Source organism: Bacillus rossius, chromosome 5 (genome assembly GCF_032445375.1).
Source record: "Bacillus rossius redtenbacheri isolate Brsri chromosome 5, Brsri_v3, whole genome shotgun sequence".
Taxonomy (NCBI): domain Eukaryota; kingdom Metazoa; phylum Arthropoda; class Insecta; order Phasmatodea; family Bacillidae; genus Bacillus; species Bacillus rossius.
The window spans coordinates 13,995,569-14,019,322 of record NC_086333.1 but is presented as its reverse complement, the minus strand read 5'-3'; the positions used below and the strand labels follow the sequence as shown (position 1 = coordinate 14,019,322).

Below are 23,754 nucleotides of genomic sequence, written 5' to 3'. Positions count from 1 at the left end.
AAGTTTATGAATGTTACGTGGAGAGGCGCGTTGCACAAGTTTACAAAGAATTGTTACACGAGGATGCATTACACAAGTTTATGAATGTTACGTGGAGAGACGCGTTGCACAAGTTTACAAAGAATTGTTACACGAGGATGCGTTACACAAGTTTATGAATGTTACGTGGAGAGACGCGTTGCACAAGTTTACAAAGAATTGTTACACGAGGGTGCGTTGCACAAGTTTACAAAGAAATGTTACAAAGTCACTAATTATTCCGTATTATCGTGTCCCTAGGTGTTTCTGAGCCTGGCTGCTCAACAAAGGGTGAGGGTGATTGGAGGCGGCCAATCCCCTTAAATCTGCGTATCGAGGCGGTTCTCGCGTCCACGGCAGTGGAGCGCGGACCGCAGCTAAATTCGCTCAAAAGTTCCCTTACGGGGAGTGTCAGTGCCGGAGCGACTGAGTTTAACCAAAGTTCTGTCCTCGGGAGACGGCCCGTACCGGATAATGAACCTACCCCGCGGACCAAGTGTGGTGCAGGGGGGGGGGGGGGGGGGGTTTAGATTTATGCGGCCGGATTAGGTCCTGGACCGAAAAAACTGGACCGGGTACACACGGAGAGATTATTAAAAAGGGGTTCTAAGAATGACTATATTTACCAGAAATGAACTCGGTGTGGACAAAGAATTATGTCTCTCCGTGGGACGTGCGTCCGCCCCGGTCCACAAGTCGCGTTGTACTGGCGTCATGTCATGGCGTCCGGCCGTGGCTCGGTGGCCCTCGCGCCAGGGTTGACCTCATTACGTTAGTTTCTGATATGATATGTTAATAAGAGAATTTAATGATGTTAAATTCTTACATTAATTATAAAGGCTGAATCAAGGTCATTCGTCCCTTCTACGAATTGAAGTTATTATATTAAAGAATTATTATATTTAAATTTTACGTCACACCAGCGACTGTTCGTCTCTTGCTAGATTGCTCTGGTGGGGGTAATTACGCAACACAAGGTTTGAATAATTATGTCATAAGGTCTGATTGACTAATTCAGGCAGAAGGCCGCCAGGGGAACACTCTCACGCGTATTGCCGGAGTTACACACGTGAGTGCCCGGGCACTCCTATGTCGCACTTCCGTTAACCAACTTCAAATTAATACGTAACACTGATTAATAATCTATGTTTGTTTTTTAACGTGGTTGGTTGTGATGACGGTCTGTTTATTTTGGGGGGGCCGGGTTCTACCTTGGTTGCTAGTGGCTCACCTGACTCGGGTGGGCCATGGCTAGGGGCGCGTTCCGTTAGCGGGGGTGAATACTGGCGGTTGCAGGTCGGGCTTTAGGGTGGCCTTCGGTCGGACGACGTCAATCTTAAAGTCTTATCATTTATAGGTTTTAACTACAATATATGTTATCAATACTATCATTGTGGATGTGATAGTTAAAGTAATGATAATTTAAAAAACATTTATTACTCCATCATAGCGGACCAGAAATTTTCAGAGTCCTAACTGACAAGTAATATATTCTTCTAATGTTTGCGTACTCGTGTTTTAAAAGCTGCGTGGAAGCAGATATTTTTAATATCTGCGTATAATTACATTCCTTAACAAGTTCATGTTTGCGTTTACCTGTTTAAAAGCTGCATGGAAGCAGATATTTTTAATTTCTGCGTATAATTACATTCCTAAACAAGTTTATGTTTGCGTACTCGTGTTTTAAAAGCTGCATGGAAGCAGATATTTAAATGTTTGCGTATAATTACATTCCTAAACAAGTTCATGTTTGCGTACGTATATGTCTGCTGGAGACCGCCCTCTTGATTTCATCTGAAGTCGCCATCATCATCTTAAAGTACCTTAGTATATGTATGAAAGGTTGAGTTTCAATTCCCTGCCAGTGTTCTTATGAACCTTATAGACCAAAATCCACAAAGTCCATAACCATTTCCTTAAATGTTTATATAACAAGATATATGTCAACAATAACGGAAACTATACTTTAAATTCTCAACTTTGAGGATGCGATGGTTATAGTAATAGTACTTAATAACTTTTTCTTCCATCAAATTTAATTACTTACTACTTCATAGTCGTCACAGGATCCAGAAATTTTTCAGAGACCTAACCCACAAGTAGATAAGTATCACTTCTAAATAGGAACATGTTCGCGTATTAATGTTTAAAAATCTGCATGGAAGCAGATATTTGAAATGTTTGTGTAAATATCAGCCCCCCGAAATTTTTAATAAAGAAAAAAACACATCCAGTCTTAATCGTGCACGAGAATATTATGATAGAAACAAAAATGCCGATTCACATTTTTACATTATTAGATGTGCCCTCTCTTCACGAGTTAGACCACATCCAACACATAACATTTTACGTTTCAACTTAATGTCTGATCGCTATAGTGTATATGATGCAGTTACAACACTCACCTCAGCCATTTCTACCGCTACGAGATGCACTTCATATTGAATACAAATAGTTGTTTAAAGTCGTGGCAAGAAGTCGAAGTAAATAAAATATCAAAAAATATTTAACACTATTTAATAAAAAAAACACACACTCCTTCACACCATCCTCTCCCCCTTGTTAACACAATAACATTCAGAAGGCGTTACCATCCCCCTTCACAACACCCCGCTCCGCAGTACTTTCCATACTAGCCATCAATTACTCTGTCCATGCAACTATACAAGCATCACACAGCTCCAAAGTCGATAATTGAGGAATAAGTGCATAATATCGCCCCCACCCCAGTAGCAATATCCTCCACAGTCAGAGTGGAGGTGTTCACAGGTACATCTACGAAGACTTCCCTGGACTCTTCATCTTCATCCATTACAAGAGCTTCTTCCTGGCCGCTAGACTCCTGCCAGCACACATAAAACTCATCCTCAGCAATCTTCTCATATCTGGCACGACACTTCTTACTAGCTCTGTTGATAACTACGAATGATACATCGTAAGGAGGCAATTGTTCAACTGTTTCTACCCCTGTTCATTTTCTATTTCAGTCCTGTTCGTGCGTGCTAAGCACACACGTCACTGACGCACGGCCTTTGACGTCAGCACACCTATCCCCCCTCCCCCCCGGCCCAACAAAACCATCCACACCCCAAATAGCTGCGTCAATTAGACCTGTCGCCACACGTCCCCAGCCTCCTAATACCATTTTAAGCACCTTTGACCAACATCCTGACCTCTGGTAACTAATGAAAAGTTTCAAACAATATTTTTTTTTTTAGACTTGCATTTATTAATATAAAAATTTACATATCAAAAAAATTAAAATTTATATGGTATCAGTAGTTTTATCCAACCGATTATCACATTTATCGAATCATAACCACTTCAGAAACAAGGGATCATCTTTCTAATATATCAATTTTTCTACTTTATAATCGCTTGGGTAATTGGTAGGCTGAATTTCTTCCCCATAGAATCTGGCATATATCGCCGAACCTCGTAAATCTTTCAAGTAGTAACATTCCGGATGGTAATTATGTATTTTAACAACACGGAATATTTATGTCGACCATTTATAAATACAAACAAAATATTCAATTTTAGTGCTAAGTTTTATTACGCCTAGTTTATTTGCATCAAAATAAACAGTTTACAGGAGTGAGTTATCTTTTACATTAACAGGCACCATGCCAGTTTTTCTGTATTTTCTGTAACATATAAATCCACATATTACCCCCTTTTGCTGCGAACTCCCTTCACATGACTTCCTTTAGAGCAGGAATAAATCATTCATCCACCCATCCTTTTATCTCGGTGAACATAAATTAATTATATTTTTTCCGAACATGACAACAAGGCTAAATGGCTACAAGGGTACATAAAAAAAACATAGAAAAAAATATTTGTATAAAATTACCAAATCAGCAAATTTAAAGCTTACTGTAGGTCAGAAACATATTTGAAATATGAATTTTTATGCTTACTACAAGACCATGTGGTTTTTGAACCATTACAAATTCAGCCCTGGCTACAGACTTGCCAACAAACAATCAACAAAAGGAAGCACATATAGAAGCACAATCAACAAAAAGGAAGCAAATATGGAAGCACAATCAACAAAAAGGAAGCACAATCCGAAGCACAATCAACACAAAGGAAGCACATTTGGAAGCACAATCAACAAAAAGGAAGGACAATCGGAAGCACAATCAACAAACAGGAAGCTCATTTGGAAGCACATTCAACGAAAAAGGAAGCACAATCATAGAAATGACGCACAATCGGAAGCACATTCAATAAAAGGAAGCACATTTGGAAGCACATTCAACAAAAAGGAAGCACATTCATAGAAAAGGGCGCATAATCGGAAGCACAATAAACGAAGAGGTAGTATGGAGGCGACAAGAACTTGGTGTACAATTTTTTTAATTCCCCATAAAAATTTTACTTTCTTCGTTAACTTTTAGTTCCAAATAATTAACAATACCTGTGATAGTACTATTAGAACGCATCATTTTCACATTTCTCGTGATCATTATAGTCATATAATATTTTGCTACCATTGAAGCAAGGTTCTTCTATGTTATATTGAGGAGTTGTATGGTTAGTTATAGTTGGTGGGTTAAATTTTTGGATTTCGTGTAAATGAGTGGATTTGAGGCTGTGTATTCATTTTTTTTCCTTTTGTAGATAGCTATCTATATGATCTTTTTAATAATTTTGTTAGCTATCAGAAATTTGAACATTTTTTTCTGCTAGCTTCTTCTGTGTACTTAAACTTTTGTGTGAAAATGTAGCTGTGGGGGCTTTTGAATATTTTTCAGTTTAATGCTTCTCTGTACTTAAACATTTGTGTGGAGAGGGGTTTGTGTGGACTTTGAATATTTTTGAGCTAAATGCATCTGTGTACTTAATCTTTAGTGTGAAAATGTACTATGTAGGGCTTTGAATATTTTCAGATTAATGCTTCTCTGTACTTAAACATTTGTGTGGAGAGGGGTTTGTGTGGACTTTGAATATTTTTCAGCTAAATGCTTCTCTGTACTTAAAAATTTGTAAAAGTTACCAGTTACCAGGACTTTGAATATTTTTGACTACTCCTATGTAACTTGTCAGTTACAGTACTTTAATATTTTAGTGATTTTTAAGATTATTTTCGGGCAAGGTTGTGTTAACTTAAGGATTGGTTTGTTGAAGCTGTAGTTTGTAGGTTTGAAGTTATGTATGCAAATATTTTCATGTAATGGCTAGCAACATTGATTTCTCAAGACTTCTGTTATAGTTATCCGTACGTCGGGCTTCCTTCGCGTGTTCCGTACATTGAGTACAGACTACCGATTGTTGTGATGACATCAACCATGCAGAAATGACGTTTATGCCCTGCTACTTATACGGCAGAAAATAACTGCTACCGTTATGAACGTCAGTGTGCTCACAACCTGCAGCATGACCTCAAGCAGTGTCATCTGTGTGGAAAGATGGTTGCTCGCAGTGATAAATTGCGGTAATATCTTACAACATGTACTGGTGCTGCCCTCACGACTTCAGTCACCTGGTGTAGCTTCTGCTTCAAAACCTTCGGAAACTCCAGCCATGTCACACATCATGAGAAGACGGCTTGCGGTCTCACCCCTAGCCATAAAATGTATTCGTGTGGGGACTATTCTAAAGTGTTCGCCAGGGCTGGTAAGTTTAAAGCACACACAAAAATGTGCAAGGGTCCTGATCCACTATCAACTAAGAAGCAGAGAATGGCCGCGCTTAAGCCTGTAGTTATACCTAAGCCAAGCACCAGCCAAACATAGCTGGTGACAGAGGCGGGTTTTTGCCAACATCCACGACCTCATCATTGCAGAAGTGGGAATCTGGGGTAACTTTAAGATTTGTGTGGTAGAAAATAATATCAGTTCTGTCAAGGACACATGGACATACTTGGACTCTATCAAGGTTAAACTAATAAGCCAACTCGTAGAGGAAATTGAAGAGTATGGTCCACTCAAGTATTACATCGTGCTTGAGTGCAATTGTGAAAAGCCAATGGGTACGTGTGAAGACAAGAGGGCCTTCAAAACCACGAATGTTCCACTCTTTGCAGTTCGTGAAGTGGAGGATGTCATTACTGAATACATCTTTAAGATATGTAAAGAGGAAGAATACTAATTATGAAAGGGGCCCGCACGGTCATTGTCTGGTGTTAAGCGACTACAACTACAAATTAACAAGCTTGATCCACTTTGAGCTAGCTCCTACATCGAAATACCTACCTGCATCAAAGGAAAATATGCGGTGGTCATTCTGTAAATACTAAGATGAGATTATACGTTTTAAGTGTGCAATTCTGGTCAAGTTAGATGCGGGTGAGCATCTGAGTATTTTAATCAGTGAAACAATGACTTGGAGGGAAGGTTCAACTTCACTAACAACGAGTTTCCCAATCCACTTCGCCAGATCCCTCTGTTCGAGATACAGAATCCTCGTGCCTGCATAAACATCTATAGCATCGACGAAAACCAGATGACTGTAACATCACGAGTCGCTCTAGAAGAGAAAAGAACATCACTTCAAACATCTGTTCTTGGTCTTGAAATATGCGGTTTTTATGAATTGTGTGGTTTATTGTTTGAAATGAGCTGATTTGTGTTTGAAAATATGATGAATTGTGTTTGAAATATGAGTATTTGTGTTTTAATTGTGTGTTCACATTAGTAATAAACCACATTTGTATTCTTATAGAGGAATGATTCTGAGTTAATAAATTAATTTAATGGAATGTGCTTCCTGTTTTTCTTGAGTCATATATATCTTATTGAGTTTTATTTTTTGTATTAATCTTGGAATATATTAAGAGATATCTGTTTGTATTGTGAATTCCTGACACCAAATAAGAAATTTCCGCATTTTAATCAGGTGGAACTTGAATAAAAATATCCATTACTCATTCGTTAAGTAGGTTAAGTACAGCCGAGTAACACTCGTTTGTAAGATGATTCTCTTCCCCCTTGAGGCTGGCACTGCCCTCTATCTGTAAAACAAGGCTGGTTAATGTTAAGAATGGTGTGTCTTTAAAAGCAAGAAAGTGAAATGGTAGCAAAATATTATATGACTATAATCATCACGAGAAATGTGAAAATGATGCGTTCTAATAGTACTATCACAGGAGTAGTATAGGTTAGCCGGTCCTGAAACTGGCGCTGGCGCGTGGAGCCGAAGCCAGTGTCCGCCATATTGGATTGTGACGTCACGGCGACCATCTTGGACGAGTGTAACGGGAGACAGCGTAACGGTAAAAGTAGGACATTAACCTATGACCCTCAAAACTTGCCAAAATTGGGCAAAAATTGCCCAAAATTCCTCAAAAATCGCCAAAATTTACATTTTCTTAGGAAAAAAATTCCGCCAAAAAATCCCAAAAATTTTGATAAATTTAAAATTCACGTTTTCGAGAGAAAAATTTCCCGTTTAGAAGGAAAATTTCCAGTTTTATCTCCTTAAAAATACCAGCAGTTAGAAATGTTCACATGTAGGCTTAAGCATCCATGTCTACAGCCTACGATAAGCCTCTGACGTCATCATGGATTATGACGTCACCGTTGCAATTTCCGTTACGACCGCCATATTTAAAATCTTTATTTCTTATCCAATTAATAAAAAAATTTTAAAATTTATAAAAAATTCATGAAAGGAAATTTTAATAAAAAATATTAAAAAAATATAAATTTACGACATGGAGCTCAGAGTCCTCGGTTCGAAACCGACGAGTGCAAAAAAAATGGCGAACGATCCTTCCCCCATGGTGGATGCTGGCAGACTGACCCCCGCCACTTATGTCAAACTATATAACGTCACCTAGTATGACGACATGTCCGCCATCTTGAAAATCCGTAATTTTTATGTTAGAATATCAGTAAAAAAATTAAAAATCATCAAAAAAATAATTCAACCTAATTAAATGATAAAAAAATCCTTAAAACCACCGTTGCACTTTTCCTAACGGCTGCCATCTTGAAATCACCCGCTGGAGGTCACCAACTTATTTTCGTCCGCTAGAGTGTGCTAATACCATGTTAGTATAATTATCTGGTCACCACACCATTGACCTTGACCTTGAACTTTGACGACCTTTAACTTTGACCTCTAGTTGAAGTAACCATCCTCGGTGACGTAGTGCACACGGCGGAATCCTGGCGTTACTTCCGCGTACTTTGCAGTTGGATCGAACAGCATTTGCTTGAATTTGTAGCAGCAGCTCTATACCCACACGACTATGTGTTGACTGCTGTGTCTAGGGTGTTGACCTCAATTTATACCAGTCACGTGTACCGTTGCTTCCGTTGTTGTCCCCCCGCCTTGCTGGCGGCCTCCAACATTCGAACGAGGTGATAAACCATCCAAGCCCTAAGCATGCTCGCATTGTGTCTTGAGATCGGACCTGGACATCCAAGTTACATAGAGTATAATATACTCTGAAATACATAATAAAGAGAAAATTGATATAAATAACATTATACTTTGCTTAATAGTTCCAGAAGTAATGAACGCACTGCTTGACTAGTGACAGGTGTAACCAAATATTAAATATATTTAATATTTGATTTTCCATTACCTTTCGTGGAATTTATTAATCATTCACTCTACGAAAAACAACTCAAGACAATATACCTGACCATCGAATTAAATACAGTACCGCTATGCCTTACATAAAAGTCTAATTATTCGATAATCTGAATAACCTATAAATCGTTCATGTACAAAGCCACACATACAGGCCAATTGTCTATGGACCATGAGACCGAGTCATGACAATATCAGACGTATAGGCTAGAAATTTCAGAACCGCAGGACCTTCTTCGTCTTTAGATAATTACAGTCATTTAGACCATCATGAAATTTTAATACATACTAAAGGACCAAGCGACCTTGAAAAATATTTTAGTAACACCAAGAGGTTTTGAACTAATAAATATTCAGTCACTACATATTTTACTACGCGCAATCAACAAAAAGGAAGCACCATCAACGAAAAGGCAGCACAATCATAAAAGGCAGCACATTTGTAAACACCATCAACAAAAAGGAAGCACATTTTGGAAGCACCATCAATGTAAAGGCAGCACATTTTGGAAGCACAATCAATAAAGAGAGCAGATTTGGAAGCACCATCAATAAAAAGGAAGCATTTTTGGAAACACCATCAACAAAAAGGAAGCACATTTTGGAAGCACCATCAACATAAAGGCAGCACATTTTGGAAGCACCATCAAAAAGGCAGCACATTTTGGAAACACAATCAAAAAAGGCAGCACATTTTGGAAGCACAATCAAAAAAGGCAGCACATTTGGAAGAACCATCAACAAAAGAAGGAAGCACATTTTGGAAGCAACATGAGAGTTCAAGCACAAGCCCGCTTGTGAACTCTTTGCTTAAGCAACATGAGAGTTCTAGCACAAGCGGGCTTGTGAACTCTTTGATTAAGCAACATGAGAGTTCTAGCACAAGCGGGCTTGTGAACTCCTTTGCTTGAGCAGGATTAAATTTTGACTTTTTTAAAAAAAATGATAATTTATGATGTTTAGAAACGACATCATTCCTGATGGTTTTCTCTGAGTGCTTCTATTTTATTTTTATTAGGTGGAATTTAAAAAAAAAATCATTATTCAGTCAAATAATAATATATACCCTGAGAAATCTGAGAAACACTAACTGGAAGAACAAACTACCTTCTCCTTGGAGTCTAGCGATGCCATCCCTCTATTGCGATCGTTAGTGAGAATCCTGCATCCCGCATGAAAGAAAGAAATATTATTTACCTGCAAGCAATACGTGGTGTCATCTGTTGTTGAAAAGCAGAACTACTTACAACAAGTACCTTTGCATGAGATAACTTAACTCTCGCTTAAGAAATATTTAAAAAAATTATATTTAAGTAATGGTTCAAATTGGAAAACTGTCTGTTTGTATCTAACATTAGTCACAGTAACTAATATGAATCCTGATTCGGTGTCTGTCGCTGTATCGAAAGGACACAGGTGTAAGTTTTGCAGCAAAGAATTTATCTTGAGAAAGAATGGATGACAACACCAGAAGAATGACTGTGTTAAAAATCCACTACGCAATGTGATAAGTTGCGTTCGATGTAACAAGTCGTTTACGCGGAGAGAGAGCTTAAAAAGACATGACAGAACTTGTAACGTTAAGCCTGCGTACAAGCCAGAGTACAACGATGGATCTACTAGACTAAGGAATAGTGATCTGCATTACGACAATAATTTTCTTTGTTTTGAGAGAGATTATGTTCGTGGCTCTTCCGATCTCGACGAAGAACTTAAATTGAAGGACGATGATGATTTATGGAAGAATGAAGACAATGGAAGAATCCTTAACGTGAAAAGTGAGAATACATTCCAGCCGAATTCAAGTAGATCTTTCTTACTTTGTAAAAATGATGGACTCCTAAAAAGGAAGCATGAAGACGATAATGGCACTTCGACATCATCGATATCAAATTCATATGGTAATCTGGGTGAAGAGGATGTCTTCTACAGTGATTGTAACAGTGACTCTGAGGCTGTTGACAAAAGCATAGACTGTGATGAAGCACCTAAAGCTGACAAGATTGAAGAATGTAACGGTGTCCTGAGACCGAAACGATGGAAACGACGTGTTATAATAAATAAATCTGATAACGCTTATTATGATCACTGGGATGATTGTGATATTAAAAGTATTTATAATAAACAAGCAAGTGAGATGGTGGTAGAAGAGATTGATTACACATCGTGGAAAGATCCAAACTTATTGGTTGACCGGCTAAGACTTCTACATGGCTCGCTTTGTGCAGGAAACTATTCGTGCATAAAAGAAATATCCTTCATACTCGAAGAACTGACGAAAGCTGGCTACATACAATAATGGCTTATTTTACTTCTATTTGTATAATCTTAAGAAATAAATATTAAAAGTAAAAATTTAATGTTTTTATTTCTTGCATTCTGATTTCTAACTAAGACTTAGTTCTCGTAACTTGTGTTACCAAATGGTACTTCCAAAATGTGCTTCCTTCTTTTGTTGATGGTGCTTCCAAATGTGCTGCCCTTTTTGATTGTGCTTCCAAAATGTGCTGCCTTTTTGATGGTGCTTCCAAAATGTGCTTCCTTCTTTTGTTGATGGTGCTTCCAAATGTGCTGCCTTTTTTGATTGTGCTTCCAAAATGTGCTTCCTTCTTTTGTTGATGGTGCTTCCAAAATGTGCTTCCTTCTTTTGTTGATGGTTCTTCCAAATGTGCTGCCTTTTTTGATTGTGCTTCCAAAATGTGCTGCCTTTTTTGATTGTGTTTCCAAAATGTGCTGCCTTTTTGATGGTGCTTCCAAAATGTGCTGCCTTTATGTTGATGGTGCTTCCAAAATGTGCTTCCTTTTTGTTGATGGTGTTTCCAAAAATGCTTCCTTTTTATTGATGGTGCTTCCAAATCTGCTCTCTTTATTGATTGTGCTTCCAAAATGTGCTGCCTTTACATTGATGGTGCTTCCAAAATGTGCTTCCTTTTTGTTGATGGTGTTTACAAATGTGCTGCCTTTTTTGATTGTGCTGCCTTTTCGTTGATGGTGCTTCCTTTTTGTTGATTGCGCGTAGTAAAATATGTAGTGACTGAATATTTATTAGTTCAAAACCTCTTGGTGTTACTAAAATATTTTTCAAGGTCGCTTGGTCCTTTAGTATGTATTAAAATTTCATGATGGTCTAAATGACTGTAATTATCTAAAGACGAAGAAGGTCCTGCGGTTCTGAAATTTCTAGCCTATACATCTGATATTGTCATGACTCGGTCTCATGGTCCATAGACAATTGGCCTGTATGTGTGGCTTTGTACATGAACGATTTATAGGTTATTCAGATTATCGAATAATTAGACTTTTATGTAAGGCATAGCGGTACTGTATTTAATTCGATGGTCAGGTATATTGTCTTGAGTTGTTTTTCGTAGAGTGAATGATTAATAAATTCCACGAAAGGTAATGGAAAATTAAATATTAAATATATTTAATATTTGGTTACACCTGTCACTAGTCAAGCAGTGCGTTCATTACTTCTGGAACTATTAAGCAAAGTATAATGTTATTTATATCAATTTTCTCTTTATTATGTATTTCAGAGTATATTATACTCTATGTAACTTGGATGTCCAGGTCCGATCTCAAGACACAATGCGAGCATGCTTAGGGCTTGGATGGTTTATCACCTCGTTCGAATGTTGGAGGCCGCCAGCAAGGCGGGGGGACAGCAACGGAAGCAACGGTACACGTGACTGGTATAAATTGAGGTCAACACCCTAGACACAGCAGTCAACACATAGTCGTGTGGGTATAGAGCTGCTGCTACAAATTCAAGCAAATGCTGTTCGATCCAACTGCAAAGTACGCGGAAGTAACGCCAGGATTCCGCCGTGTGCACTACGTCACCGAGGATGGTTACTTCAACTAGAGGTCTGCAAATTCGGTCTTCACTGGACCAGTGATTGTGACGAGGAGGCTCCGGACATAATCGAGACATCCTGCAACATGGTAGATTGTGTCGTCCATTATCTAAGACCTGGCAGTACATTACCGGCTTAGTCTCGTCTCGACCTCCATGACGAAATGTGTATCTTATCTAGTCAGTATGGTTTTATTATCAAGGAACTTAGCATTGCAGATGAAGAAGGAAATGTAATAACATGTAACTTTCAACCTCCATTTGAATGGCGATATCTTACCAGGAAGCATCAAAAAACAAATGTCTGGCTCACTAGAAATTTTCATGTTTTACAGTGGGAACACAGACTTTTTCCTTATGCTTCAATACCCAACATATTGGCAAGTCATCTGAGCGGACCTGTATTGGTTGTAGGAATAGAGCAGAAACGGTGGCTAACTAACTATTGTAAGCAACATGTGCTAATATTAGATGTACAAGCAGAATATGAGTGTCCATCATTGAAAGAATTAAATAAATTGTACACGTGCAATAATACATGTCCAGGTTCGATCTCAAGACACAATGCGAGCATGCTTAGGGCTTGGATGGTTGATCACCATATATTTTTAGATACGACCCTCGACTCGTGCGATGGCAGTCGAGCTGAAACTGTGGTGGTGTAAGGACCTTCAGCAGAAGTAGTTAACCAAGATGTCTAACTTTCAACCTAACAGGATATACTCCAGTGTAACACCTGGGCTATACACTGTTGATTATAGTGAGTGGATCGACGGTGTTTTAAAACATTTTTCGGAGAGTTGTGACGCTGTGTTTCACGTGAAACAGGTTTTAAACCCAGGACCTCAAGATACGCCTCTAGAAGTTATCAACTGTCTGGGCTATGGACATTGTAGTGTGAATATGATGAGAGACGATACAGTTCTTCCTGCAACGCCTGAAGAGGTTTTCGCACATGCATTCAACCAACCAGCTATTCAGTCACCGCCAGCATCTGCATGTGGTCAGACTTCGTCAGTCCAGACATCATCTAGCTGTACCCAGATGAGTCCCACATCGCCAGCACCTACCACATCGGTAGCAGTCCAGCATAAACGCAGGCGTCAGCTTCGCCTTCCTACATCTCGCAAGAGTCGAACCCGAGATCTCAGTCATCTAGGTCCGATCAGTGAAGACACCACTCAAGTATGTTCCACAGAAAACACTAGTGATGAAAGAACTGTTGAAATTGCTCGTGTAGCAGTGCGTTCATTACTTCTGGAACTATTGAGCAAATTATAATGTTATTTATATCAATTTTCTCTTCATTATGTATTTCAGAGTATATTTTACTCTATGTAACTATTAGTTATGCTTAATATTTAGGTATTGGGTCTCTGGTTTATGTAGATAGGTTATTTTGACTTTTTCACTATGATGTGTAGTGTGTGAATATTATGTACTTTTATTACTCATTATTTACTTCTTTTAAATCAGTGATTTTTCTTATCCCTTGTTGTTTGTAATAAAATTTAAATAAATATGTGTTTAACATTTACGTTGTTTGCTTTGATTTCAAAAAACCATTTAATGGTCCCTCTTATTAAAAAAAGTTTTAAATTCAGAGTATTTTTAAAAAGTTGTAACTATAAGTTATTAACCTCCTCAGCTAGAGTGATTGCTTTAATACATAAATTCTAACACTACCTTCGAGATGTCTTCCGCCACTACGAGAAGAAGAGAGAGACTCTACACAACACCAATATTTTATTAATACTCTATCATCATTTATTAAATTATAGACAAAATACAGTATCTTACCGGACTTTTTTTATTGTAATTAATGTTGGGAAATTTGTTTCAGCGATGGTTAATTTATTTTTGTATGTTGGCATTCTTGATGGTTATCAAATGTTTGCATGTGGGTGTAATATATATGTCATTTTGGAGTAGGTACGGTCAGTTTGTTTGTAGAGGTCATAAAGGTAGGATGTGTACGAGTATATTAATTAGGACTCGTCAGATACCCGGGTGGCTGTGAAGGCAACAGAGAACTTGGTGAATACAGGCTACCGACTTGTCTCGACTAGTTACACATTGCATAACACTTGTAGGTTTTTTAAATTCAAACTTGGCGCCATCCGGCAACAATGCCTTGAATTAAAGACGGCCTACAGTGGCGCCATCTGGTAGCGACTTTATGAATTAAACATGGCGGCAACGGAGAACTTGGTGAATACAGGCTACCGACTTGTCTCGTCTTGTCCCCCCGACTTTTCTCGACTGTCTAGACTTGTCTCGACTCGTTCCCGACTTGTCTAGACTGACTACATAACACTTGGCGCCATCCGGCAGTAACTTTGAATTAAAGATGGCGACGGTGGCGCGCTCCGGCGGTAACTTTAAGAATTAAAGGTGGCGACGGTGGCACACTCTGGTAGCAACACTAGGAACTGAAGATGGCGACGGTGGCGTCATCTGGTATCGATTATATGAACTAAAATATGGCGACGGTGGTGCCATCTACCAGCCAACTTGAGAACCAAGATGGCAGTGCCTCTGACAACTAATTTTTTAATTTGCCGCGCGATACTAGCGACATCTACCAGCCAACTTGAGAACCAAGATGGCAGCGCCTCTGGTAACTAATTTTTGAATTTGGCGCGCGATACTGGCGACATCTACCAGCCAACTTGAGAACCAAGATGGCGGTGCCTCTGGCAACTAATTTTTGAATTTGGTGCGCGATACTAGCGACATCTACCAGCCAACTTGAGGACCAACATGGCGGCGCCTATGGCAACTAATTTTTCAATTTAGCGCCATCTGGTAGTCTGTGCTGGAATATAAAGATGGCGGCTGTATAATAATTTTAATTTCAAATGTGGCGCCTTAGGTATGCATTAAGGAAGGCAAAAACCCCCCATTTATCATAAACTTGCCGTCAGTACGTAGCATATATAGATTATTTATTCCACCATATTCCAACTGGTCTCGTGGTCTGGTTGGTAAGGTGCCTGCTTTCTAACCTCGACATCCTGGACGTTTTCACATCCCATGGATCGAATCCCAGCCTCGGCACTGAAAATATTTTAGTTAAAGAAAAAAATAAAAAAATCCCTGCTGCTACCTGGTGGCGACCAACAGAACTATATGACGTCACAAAATGGCTTCCTCCAACAGACGAAAACAAGATGGTGGCCACCAGCAGACGAAAACAATATGGCGGCCACCAGCAGACGACACAATATGGCGTCCACCAGCAGACGAAACAAGATGGTGGCTGATGATTACATCGAATTTCGAAAAGTTGAAGTTCGAAAAAAAAAATTCGAATCCAAGATGGCGGCCGTGACGAAAAGTGCGACGGTGACGTCACGATTCGAAGTTGGTGGAAATTTCTAGAAATACAAAATGGCGGATGGATTAGCATGGATTAGCATAGATTGACATATGGATTAGCATAGATTGGCATACAGATTAGCATTGATTGGCATACGAATTATCATAGATTGGCATAGATTGGCATACGGATTAGCATAGATTGGCATATGTATTGGCACAGATTGGCATGGATTAGCATAGATTAGCATGGATTAGCATAGATTAGCATACGGATTAGCATGGATTAGCATACGGATTTGATGACGTCATCCAAGATGGCCGTCGGATCCTGGATCCTGCGCCTGTCCTTGAACCGGTATTTTCCTCCTACTTAATATGTAATTTAACCCTCCTATTACTTTCTCGCACTTTCCCATCAGCTAGCTGAATGATTATTCCCTCTTCAATAAGGTCACTTCCCTTTTTAACTAATTTGTTTTGTTTACAATGGTGATAAAACTCCCAACTTATGAAACTCTTACTCGCTCCCGTATCGACTAAGGCCTTTATCGACTCTGGACCCACTTTAACAGAGGCATAGAAATTGTAAGATTCCCGCATAACCATTACTCTATGCTTATCTTTAAATCAAAAAAGATTATCTTGCCGTTTTAGCCTACACTTCCGCGACCTATGGCCACTTTTCCCACAATAGGCACATAATTCACATTTCCGCCGTTGTTTACTACATTCTTTACGAAAATGTCCAAATTCTCCACAATAATAACAAAAAAAACTCTTTATTTTTATTGTTACTGTTATTCTTAATATTCCAGTCCCCCATAGATCCCTTTGAACGCCGCCAACAAAACTGTACCAAATGCCTTTTTTTCATACAAAAGACACATTCTTTTTTACTGCTCTCCCCATCTCTGTAGTGATTATTGCCTTTAATCACTTCAACCTCATTTTTAATCGCCCCCATACAAACCATAGGATCAGGAACTGACTTGGAGTAAGGATCATGACCTGTCACTCTCGCATACTGTTCCTGTACAAATTTTATATTATCGACTTCTACAGCCCATTCATGTAATTCTTCTAAATTCCGTGGCCTCTTAATAAAAGAACATTCTCTCCTTATATCCGGACGCATGTTTTCAATAATAATATCAATGATTTCCACTTCAGAAAATTCTACCCCAAACAATTTTATATGTTGTAACACATCCAACATAAATACAGCCACCTTCTCGTCGGGTTTCTGAAAACGTCCTACCCGTTTGTGTATTAATCCCAACTTGACCCGCTTAGGACATAAATTCCGCCATAATAACTCTTTAACCTTTTCCCAACATAACTTATCTTTCACGCCACGAGGCTATGACGCGCTAACCCATAGCTTTTACCAATTACGCTCCTCAACAACTGCAAATCACTATCAAAAATATAACTTTCTTGCACCCGATCCACTTCCCAGCAAAACCTAATTAATTCATCAATCGTATTTTCTTTCAACACCGGAAACTTATCAAAGTCTTTACCAAAAGAATCATACACAAACCGTCCAGCCAAATCCTCCGCGGGGGGTTCTACAGCACATCCCGATACCAACATATCTCTCTCCTTTTTTAAATTATACTCCGCCCATAGCAATTCTAAAAAAGGTACATCATCATCAGATGTTACGTTTAATCCCGCTTCCTGTCAACATACCACCAAATCTTCGCGTTCCAAATTTGAATTCAAAGGTTTATTTGAGGTAGCCATTATGCTTGAAAACGTAATTCTCGCTATCACTGCAAAAACCAATAACAAGACTGCCGTAGCAGAGTGGCGCACTTGTGGCCAACCCCCCTTATACCGGGGTAGTCGCACACGCCCGCACTCGCCACGCCAGTCCCGTGTACGCGTCACCACTGACATACTGATACTGAGAGTGTAAAGAAATTAAGTTTAACAGACGCGCATCGACTGGTCTAACATTTGGCAAGTGCGCAAAAAAAAAATATTAGCATACTAAATTTACCGACAGTCCTGGAAACTCTATCGTGATAGGTATAATAATGAATTACCAAATGAAACATGCTCAAACTTAAATACTGTAAAAAGGCAAAGGGGCTTAAAAGGTAATTTCTAGGTATCATTTAAATTGATATAATTACATTCACAGTGTAACGACATTGGTTTACAGACACTCTTGCAGTATAATCAATTCTAATCCAAAGTCCCAAAAAAGTCTATTACGGAGGAGGGGGCGAGGAACCGAAATAATGACGTTCTTCAGCCTAGATAATCCAACCAGTAAATCCCGTCACCGCACACTGTTTTAAAACACATCTTCTGTAAGTCATACCAGCCGGAGAAAAAAAAAGTACAAAAATCCAGTTCTCACACTTACTTGTTACTGAAGCATACCTCTGAAGCCGGTGATTGCCGGGGTCGGGTGTAAACCCCACTCACTTTTTGCGCCTCTTGCATCACACTGCTTCTGTGGCCCGTGCACTAGGCCCACCCTATCGCGCTCTCGTATACCGCCACTTATTTCGCTTCGCCAAACGTGTCTTGGCATTACCGTCATATTGCCGTTAATTCTTGTTCACGTAACGTAACACAACTTCCCCATGGCTGGGATGCGATTTCTACTATCCACAAGCAGTTTCGCGGCCGGCGGTCAAACACACACTCCCCTACGCAAACGCCTCCCTTTGTCACGTCTGCTGACGTCACCCCCTCCTCTACTACCACCCCTCACTCCGCTAGATCGTTATGGTTACTTCTTGTAGGTCCCACTACAGAATAAGAGTACTTAACGTAAAATAAACCATGTATAATATTAAAAAGTTACAATAAATAAATATTAACATACACCATTAAATAATATAAGCACATAAAAAGTGTTATAAAAAAATTAACTCATCTTAAAATAAACTTTAAGCAAAATAAAAGTAATAATAATAACCAAGACGACTGAGGCCGCCACAAGTGGCCTCATTTGGAAGCTTCGCCCACAAACCCCCACAAATGGGGTTTCAAATCTAAATTATAATTGATGGAGTTACTATAAAACTAATTGGAACACATTTGCAATACTTCATCAAAAGGCCTGCTTAGTTTGAAGACTTGAAGCATTATTTAGCCTTGGGCGTGAGCACTAATTCACCTTCCTTAGAACATGAAACCTATTCATCAATCTCGCATTGTTTATAAACGGCTTTAAACTTCATGGAAATTTTAAAAACGAGTGTATGACATGTAGAGGGAGGCGAATTTTATTAAAAAGTGCCAATCTTATTACAATTATTTTTTATCTTATAGTTGTGATAAAATTAACCATAACCTGAAACCAAAAATGTTTTCAGTATCAACGTCAACATCATAGATAAATGCATCATTGATTTGTAAGACGTGTCACATGCTGCACAGAACGTTTAGCTTGAATCACAGGAAGCCTGCAGTTCACAGGGATGAGAGTCACACCCGAACAGTTCCGTAATTGTCCAGAGTTCCAACCGATTCTGAAAAGATACCATATTGAAAGGATTTATACATTTTACGGTCATAGAGTATTTTAAATAACGCTAACCTAACATAAACAAATCCATTCATAACTTGTAAAATTAATAAAATAAATCTATGACATGAACGCTTTTAGAAGCAACGTAACCATCATACAAAAACCATTGTTATATTAGTAAGAAATGGCATGCGCACTAAATATACTGCTTGAACCGTTGAGGACTTTTCTGCAGCAAACAACATATCTCTCACAGAAGAGAACAAAGGTTTTTACTGTGTTCACGTGTTATTGTAGTCTATAGCCATGGCTTACAAATGAGCAAATATTGGTCCGATCGTGGTGTCATGTATACAACAATGTTATAATGGCCTGGCTTGGTATTTTTTTTATAGTTCAAAAAAACATTTCCGGGATCAAAAATTAACTTTTCGGAATTTTTTTGCTGGTTACGGGACAAGATCTATCTCCCGCGAAAATTTTGAGGTTCTCACTCGTCTGGAAGTGGGCTAGAATTGTATATATGAGTGAGTGATTGAGTCAGTCAGTGAGTCGCACAAGGGGTTGTACTTATATATACATATATACACATATATAGTACCTGGATGACCGAGCTTTGCTCGGTATTTTTAATTTTTTTGTAAATTGTGTATTTTTAGAAATTATATTTAAATAGGAATAGATGAAATATGAATAATATTTTTTTCAGCGGCCACACGTTTAGACGCACGCTCTCGTGAAACATCTAAATCATAAGACCTTTATGCTCGTATAATGTTAGTCAAGTTTTGCAAGCATCTTACTTTAGCAGCACATGTGGGACGAGCGGAAACCTGATTATTTTCATTAAGATTTTCTTGAATGGAGTCTTCACTGTGTGAATTGAGAAACCTGACCAGATTGATGACGATGTCCTTGGTGTCCTTGGTGTTCTTGAGACAAGTTGCGTCTTCGTGAAGTTAGATTGTTTATAAGTGTTTTTTTTTTTTAAAAAGATCGTTTAGGCATTTTTAAGTGAACACATGAGTTAAAAAGGCACAAATAATATAAGTAAATTGATTTTCTTGGTCTAATCTCAAACCAAACACTCATTGGCTTAGGGCCGAATTCAGAGAGCTCTTTCGACGGTTATCCACACACCGAAAGGCTTTTCCATTGAAGCTGCTCGGCAGAGACGTTTTTCAGTGGTTGGTTGACTGCTGGATACGGAGAGCCAACCACTTGAAAGTGAATGTGGTCTGAAGCTCATTTGAATGCCTGTTCAGTTGAAAATTGGCGGAGCAGTTGATGGTTTTAATATATAATTCCCACATAAAAACGTGTTCATGTATGTTTGTAATTGTTTAAAACATTTTTGTCATATGGCAGATATGTAAAATATGTTTTGGAATTAAATATGCGTTTTTAAAGAAATCGTTTCGCCCGCAAAGATATGGATGAATTTCCAAATCACATTGACGAGGTTTTTGAATTTTGATGATATTAAAAATAAAAATCCAGTTCCGCGAAGGTATATAAGAAATTTAGCAGACCCGTTTGATTTTTGTCGGGATCAAGAGTTCGAAACACAATTTTTTTTTCTCTGTAAGAAACTGCATCTGTTTTTTTTGTTTTGTTTTCGATTACGGTTTTGTGCTTTCTCACGAGATAAAAAATTAATCGCTTTTTCATTTGGAGAAAACACTATAATTTTAGGCAACGTATCCATCTTAAGAAAATTTCTCAACCTCGTGTAGGGTTACAAGACGTCTGGCAAAAGGAGGACATGTTTTATGTATTTTTTTGCGTCCGGCCGGATTTTCCTTAATGCTCCAAAATGTCCGGCTTTTTTATAAAGTGAGATAATTCCTGCAGTTACACTCTGGGCAAAGCGCGCACTGTCCGCAGAGTCGGCGGGAGTGGACTTGGCCTCTCTGGCAGTGGCGCTGGAGAGCAGGCACCCGGGCCTAAAAACGGGCTGTAAACTGCACGGCGAGGTTTCCCCTTTAGCCTTGTAGTCGGTGGAGGTACTGAGGCAACCCCCAGGTGCTTCCTGCCCGGGCACTGTGATTGCCATTTTCCAGCCGGGGTTGATGGCGGTCGTCGCCGGAGGGGTGCAGTTGCATCCGGGCCTTAACCGGCTGTAAACCCGCCGGGCCGAGGTACGGCGGGTCGGAGGGCTTTCCGAGGCGACGAGGACGCCTCGTGGCTGCACTCTGAAGCGCGGTGGTCTGGTCAAACTACCGGCGAACAGTCTGCCGACGAGACCAAAAGTTGGTCGTAGTACGGGAAGAATCCATCATGTTTGAATGGTTCCCTGCTGAGGTTTTCTTATGGCCCAGGATTCTTGGTGTGGTAGGACTCGTACTTGGGAGTGGTGCCCCGAGTGCTTTAGGGGCAGGTATCAGGGTTCCCTGGCCCATTGAAGTACCGACGTTGTGAGCGACGAGGACAGCTCCGGTAACCAGCCTGGACAGCTGGCAGAGGTTGGGTAGGCCTCCACCGGACCGCGGGTTCGCTGGGTGATTGAGGAGTCCCAGTGTGAGGCGGGAGACCGGGGTAGGCGCCAGAAGTGATACTCCAAAGGGCAAGGGAGCATCCAACTTGCTGGTTAGCTGAGTGGAGTAGGGGGTCGGAGGTGGTGCATAAACTGAGATGGGTAGCCTCAGTCCCTTTGCATAGCCAAAAGCTCTAACGCTCTTCCTGGTTGCGTATGCGGCGTGATCCGCATCCACGCCCGTGGGGGCCCCAGGGCGGTAGGGCCTAACGGCTAAGAGCGCTGGGTCATCAAAGAAAAGGGGGGAAACCCTAATTTGTGACTTCTGTCCGCAGAGTCATCACACTAGAAGTAGTAGTACGACAGCTTGACAGGTAGCAGCACATGCAGAAGCACGTGTTTTCAATATGCTGTATATGCGTAGTTTGTTTGATTCTTTATACTGAAACTGTATTAAATGCCAAAACATTGTAAAATATCGTACTCCATTGTAATTAATTCATGGCTTTTTCAAAATACCTATATATATTGTCCTCCTTTTTAGTGAAATGTCCTCCTTTTGCGAGATGAATGTCATCCTTTTTTATTATCAGTGTCTGGTAACCCTAACCCAATCCAAACAAAATATTATTTTCAGTGGGAGAGCAAACAAAAGACAATCGAAATGAAATAGGGCGCTTTTCCACACACACTCCAAGTACTTGATCTAAGAAAATTTTTGTGCCATGTTGCCAGATCTTCACTGAAAGTGGATGGGAACAAGCTTTCAGCTGGCAGTCATTCGAAAGGCGTTTTTGAAGTATGAGAGGTGGAGAGTCTGCCAGATGAATGAGAGTTGGATGCGCTTTCGAAGGTCAACTCTCAATTCGGGCCTTAGTGTTTCTTAACAACGCCATCTACTGGAGTAGCTTTAGTGTTGTTGGGTGGTTAAAACAGTTATTTGTTCCCAATTAAAAATAAATGGTATTATGTTTAAGTTGATTATCGATAAATTTGATTATTGAAAACACGGATTAAACGACATTTTCTAAAAATGAATCCTAGATAGATCGGTTTATCGCCCCCGAAACCCCCTGCATACTAAATTTCATGAAAGTCGTTAGAGCCATTTCCGAGATTCAGATTATATATTTATATATATATACACACACGCATATATATATATATACACGCATGGGATACTTTTCATCCCGGAAAAAAAGTATTGTGGGAGAGAAACGAAACGCACTCAGCAATATATATATATATATATACTCAGCAATATATATATATATATATATATATATTGCTGAGTAAAAAGTATTGTGGGAGAGAAACGAAACGCACTCAGCAATATATATATATATACATATATATATATTGCTGAGTGCGTTTCGTTTCTCTCCCACAATACTTTTTTTCCGGGATGAAAAGTATCCCATGTCTTCTAACAACAACTGAATTTTATGAAAATACGTTCAGCTGTTACGGAGCTGAGAGGTAACAAACACACACTCAAAAACTTTCGCATTTATAAAATGAGTAGGATGCCCTTGCTGGTGTAGTGAGCAACACACACGAGTAGACACAACGGAAGGGCTCCCGTTGTTGCGGACAGGCAAGACGATGCTGGCGAGAGTGGTGGCCCACCACAGCCAGGCCACGTTCTTCGACGTGCCGGCCAGCTCCGTGGTGAGCAAGTGGCGCGGCGAGTCAGAGAAGTTGCTGGGGGCCGTGTTCCAAGCGGCGCGCTCCCAGGCGCCCGCCATCGTCTTCATGGACGAGCTGGACTCCATAGCGTCTCGGCGCGGGCTGGACGGCGAGCACGAGGCCTCCAGGAGACTGCTGGCCGAGCTGCTGCTGCTCATGGACAGGCTGCTCTCCCAGGCCGACGAGCGCCTGTTTCTCCTGGCGGCCACCAACGTGCCCTGGCAGCTGGACCCGGCAGTGCTGAGGTACTGTCTGTTTCAACTGCTCGCACTTCTCTCGTGAACCAGTGTGGTCCCTCGGGCCGACGAGCGCCTGTTTCTCCTGGCGGCCACCAACGTGCCC

General features: G+C 39.9%; 1 protein-coding gene across 4 annotated transcripts in view; it reads left to right on the top strand.

Annotated features, from left to right (window-relative positions):
• The window catches only part of LOC134532336 (katanin p60 ATPase-containing subunit A-like 2), a 64,471-nt gene that overhangs the window by 7,830 nt on the left and 32,887 nt on the right, over positions 1-23,754 (top strand). For all 4 annotated transcript variants that reach the window (XM_063368758.1, XM_063368760.1, XM_063368761.1 and 1 more), the window contains exon 3: positions 23,321-23,657. In XM_063368758.1, the coding sequence (XP_063224828.1) occupies positions 23,321-23,657 (337 nt within the window). The remainder of the gene's footprint in view (positions 1-23,320; positions 23,658-23,754) is intronic.